This window comes from Crinia signifera, chromosome 2 (assembly GCF_055691185.1).
Source record: "Crinia signifera chromosome 2, ASM5569118v1, whole genome shotgun sequence".
Classification (NCBI taxonomy): Eukaryota; Metazoa; Chordata; class Amphibia; order Anura; family Myobatrachidae; genus Crinia; species Crinia signifera.
The window spans coordinates 309832441-309836772 of record NC_139218.1 but is presented as its reverse complement, the minus strand read 5'-3'; the positions used below and the strand labels follow the sequence as shown (position 1 = coordinate 309836772).

The following is a 4332-nucleotide window of genomic DNA, read 5'->3' as shown; positions in this document are numbered from 1 at the left end:
ACACTGCATTGCTGGAATCATGGCTGATGAGATGCTTTTGTTTTGCACCATTTTGCTGTTTCATGCAGCAAATGAGAGCTTGCTGCAGCTGCTTACATTGTGCTACCTTGCACAATGCACTTTGAAGAGGAGGAGAGCGCAATTTCTTGCTGAGAGAGACAGTGCTCGCCTTCATTATGTGCGAAGGAGAAGAGCTTTCATCACCTTCAGCGTTACCTCCATATTGAGGTTCAGCACATCCAGTACCCGGCGAATGTGGACCAGAGACTGCTCTCATGGCGATTTATTTTGGTCTACAGTGGAGGGTTATGAGGATGACCAGTGGATGGAGCATTTTCGCATGTCACGTGGGACCTTTCAGTATGTGCTGGACCTTCTAACCCCTGCACTTTCCAGACAGACCACAAACTGCAGAATACCCATCTCACCTAGAAAGAGACTAGCGATAGCGCTATGGTGGTATGCTACACCGGGAGAATACCGCACAGTCGCCTGCTTGTTTGGAGTGGGGAGATCCACTGTATGCACTATAGTCCATGAGGTGACGCAGGCTTTGCTGGAAGGACTTTACCGTCGTTTCATCACCTTACCTCAAGGACAAAGGTTGGACGACATCATCGCTGGTTTCCTGCATCGTGGATATCCACAGTGTGCTGGAGCTATAGACGGTACACACATTCCTATTATTGCCCCCACAGAAAACCATGCGGATTACTTTAATCGCAAAGGCTGGCACTCCATAATTCTACAGGCTGTAGTGGACCACAAATATTGGTAAGTACATTTTTTTATGATAATATTAAACTGTACTTTGCGTATTGCTAGGGTAACTAAACAGAAATCTTAACACTTTATATTTTCAGCTTCACTGATGTCTTCATTGGCTGGCCTGGCCGTTCCCATGATGCAAGGGTTCTAGCAAATTCGGACCTATACCTTATTGCTGAGGAGAAGCAGGATGGCTGGTTGTTCCCTAGAGAGGTAAAGATATGTTTTTGCATGTTGCAGTTGGGATATTTTTAGTGTTATGTATGCATGTATGTATAACCAACGTACCACATGTATTGTTGTTTTTCAATGTCTCTCTTTACACCGGTAGAGAAAAGTGGCAATCAGAATAGCATACTTGTACTCCAAGAATTCCATATTGTAACTCTTATTTTACTTTGCAGAAATCGAAGATCATCGATGGGGTGGAGATCCCAGTACATATAATCGGGGATGCAGCATACCCATTACGACGATGGTTAATGAAGGGGTTCACCCAGCGCCATCAACTTACCCCGGAACAAATTGATTTCACCCACACCCTCAGTTCTGCACGAATGGTGGTAGAAAATGCCTTTGGCCGTCTAAAAGGCCGTTGGCGTTGTTTAATGAAGCGCAATGACATTGATACCAGCTTCATGCCTCATGTAGTTGCTGCCTGCTGTGTGTTGCACAACATATGTGAGTTTAAGAAAGAACAGTTTCTACCAGAATGGACCGTACTGGAGCCTGAGGAATCAGATCACTCTGCAGATTCTGAGATGTATGAGGGGACAAACACATGTGCAGAAGACATTCGCAACACCATTACCAATAACATATTTGCTTTAACCCACTAGTGTACTATAGTTTTTAATTTTCAATAAACTTCAAAAACATTTCTGTTTGTTTGTACATATTTTATTCATATGTACAACATATATTTTTTTAGTTAAATAGCATAAAGTGTACCAAAAATGCACATAGAAAAATATAATAAAACTGTAATGACAATACCCAAATGCCTTACATAACTTCTGTACAGGCCGGGTGGGCAGACAAATAAACAAAAAGTCAATAAACACCTCTACAGCACATGGTAGCGGGGGTTTTCCTTTCTTGGAGCCGTTCGATTCTCCGCATGACTATGTGGACCAGCCGCATAATCAAGGCAGTGTGGTGGAACTGTGGGAGGCTGAGTTGCACCCGGTGTACGCTCAGGGAAATGGCAATGATTTGCTGGAGGCTGAGGTGTCCCAGCAGCATACTCGGGGCACTGCGGAGGAACTGGTGGAGGCTGAGGTGCACCAGCTGTACGCTCTTGGAAATGTCGAGGATTTGCTGGAGGCTGTGGTGTCCCAGACGCATACTCTGAGGAGTGCGGTGGAACTGGGGGAGGCTGAGGTGGACCTGCTGTACGCTCAGGGAAATGGAGGTCATTTGCTTGAGGCTGAGGAGTCCCAGCAGCATACTCAGGGAAAAGGTGTGACATTGGTGGTGGGTGAGGTGTGCTGTATGGCACCATGTTCCCCTGGGTTGGGCCTACAAAATTTGGTTGGCCTGCGCTATACATTGGATAACCATACTGAAAATTATTGTGTGGTGGCTGGGGCAGTGCATGGCCTTGTGCCCTAAATAGACTATTAAGGAACTCCATCTGCGTATCTCGGTTCTCTCGATTGATACGCTCATGCATACCAACAATGGCAGTAATGAACGTGTTCTGTAGGTCACGCTCATTGTCCATAAATCGCTGCAGACGAGCATCTTCATGAACTTGCATCGAATTATCCATTTCCTTCAGGTGTTCAAGCATTACGGTGGTCATTGCTTTTGTGGCTTGTTCCATCTTAGTGGACCTCTTTCTTCTCAGTGGCACATTATAAACTATGGGAAAAACAAACAACACATTACTATACAAGACTATAATAATGTTACTTCTCCTTCTACCCAAAAGACATTGTTGGTGCCCATGCACTTGGAAAACCATCTGTGCTGAAGGCTAGATATCAGTAAAACCTTAACTTCTCATTCAGATGTGTTAGCAATGTTGCTGACAGGCCTGAATCAGATCCCCTCTGCACAGATGCATGTGGATGTTAAATTTCAAAAATACTTAAATAAAAAAGCAGTGTTGGCACATGCATGCTTGAGGCCTTTTCCCTCCTGCACTCTTGCTACATGCTGCAACATATTTCTTTAATAAACAAAAATATAGTACTGTGTAATAATGGTGTGTGTAAAAAGTTATAAACTTACTGTTGGTCCGCAACTTTGGACGTGCACTCTGTGGCAATGCTTCAAAGGCTGGACTTCCTTCAGCAGGTAGTGATGATGCAGGCGTTGATGGTGGTCGCTGCAAAGGTGATGGCGGATGCTGCACAGGTGAAGAGAATGCCGTGGGGCCTACAGCTGAATTGTGGGAGTTAAATGATGAATCCAGAACTTCACATTGGGCTTCACCATGGACAGAGCGGGAATCCATTTCACTGTCTGTGGCCTCAAGGTCAATGGGTGACGCTGCTGCTGCTACTGCGTTTTCTTCACAGACACTTGCTGCACTGCCAGCAAAACTGCTGGAGGAGGACAGTGATATGGGATTAGCCAGTGCAGAGTTCCCAAAGATGACATTACACTGGTCATAAAATGGCCAGTCCATACGGGCACCACCACTCTTCCTCCTGTTTAGGTCATGGACCTTAGCATACTGCTTCCGCAGGGCTTTGAGTTTATTCACTACCTGTTGCTGCGTTTTGACGATGCCACGGGCAGACAGGATTTTGGCGATGTTGTAGTAAACAACGGAGTCCTTCACTGTGCCGGTCACTTGCTTTTTTATCTCCTCCTCTCCTCTCACTGCTAGCAGCTCGAGCACTTCCTCATCCCTCCAGTGCGACATGTCTGCTCTCCTCGACGCAGCATATGGACGTCAGACGCAGCATGAAATGGACGTCACGTCACCTGATCACATCCGCCAATGAGCTTCTTTTTTTCCATCATGTTTGAAAAACCCGTGTCTGCGCTGTTCAGACTGAAGTACACCCGTGTTTTACCCAGGAAAAACCCTGCAAAAAACCCGTGTGTAATTCCCGGGGCATAACACCCGGGAATTTCAAAAGGACGCGTTCACACTGAGACACGACACGGGAAATTACCGCTCGCCCTGCCAAATACCCGGGTTTTTTAGGCAATGAGAACGGGGTATAACTATATCTTGCTCACTGAGATCAAAGGAGATTATTTATGATATTACTGAGCCTATTTCTATATTAATTAAATAAATCCATTATACATATCCTAAAACTACCTCAATCTTCTTTATAGTGTTACAGTCCTGATTAGTGGACTGTCGTAACATTACACCGATCAGGTTGTTTCCGCTTACTTGTCACACAAGTATCTGATTGGAGTTCATCTACAGCTGGGGTAGCCACCTCCAATCCTCGAGAGCTACCAACAGTGAATGTTTTCCAGATCTCCTCACAGAATCCCAAGCTTTAGCTGTGGATCTTTTAAAATGGGTCAGTGAGTAATGAGTGCACCTTTACAGCAGCTGGGTTGTCTGGACAATGTGAACTATTGGTA

General features: G+C 45.3%; 2 protein-coding genes across 2 annotated transcripts; one reads left to right on the top strand and one right to left on the bottom strand.

Moving 5' to 3' along the window:
- Positions 1 to 253: 253 nt before the first annotated feature.
- Positions 254 to 1982, top strand: LOC146058523 (uncharacterized). Its single transcript, XM_083170812.1, has 3 exons — positions 254 to 774; positions 864 to 981; positions 1173 to 1982. The coding sequence occupies exons 1-3, from the start codon at positions 254 to 256 to the stop codon at positions 1605 to 1607; spliced, it is 1074 nt and encodes a 357-aa protein (XP_083026938.1). The 3' UTR covers positions 1608 to 1982.
- LOC146057554 (uncharacterized) lies at positions 293 to 3942 on the bottom strand. Its single transcript, XM_083168922.1, has 2 exons — positions 3007 to 3942; positions 293 to 2634 (listed from the first exon to the last, which is right to left on the bottom strand). Exons 1-2 carry the CDS (start codon positions 3644 to 3646, stop codon positions 1835 to 1837), a joined length of 1440 nt encoding a protein of 479 aa, XP_083025048.1. The 5' UTR covers positions 3647 to 3942; the 3' UTR covers positions 293 to 1834.
- Positions 3943 to 4332: the final 390 nt, after the last annotated feature.

Coding starts and splice junctions, on each gene's coding strand:
- LOC146057554 (XM_083168922.1), bottom strand. CDS start 3,646: ATGTCGCACTGGAGGGATGAGGAAGTGCTCGAGCTGCTAGCAGTGAGA. Junction 2,635..3,006: donor TCCAAAGTTGCGGACCAACA/GTAAGTTTATAA, acceptor TTTTTCCCATAG/TTTATAATGTGCCACTGAGA.
- LOC146058523 (XM_083170812.1), top strand. CDS start 254: ATGTGGACCAGAGACTGCTCTCATGGCGATTTATTTTGGTCTACAGTG. Junction 775..863: donor GTAGTGGACCACAAATATTG/GTAAGTACATTT, acceptor TTATATTTTCAG/CTTCACTGATGTCTTCATTG. Junction 982..1,172: donor GCTGGTTGTTCCCTAGAGAG/GTAAAGATATGT, acceptor TTTACTTTGCAG/AAATCGAAGATCATCGATGG.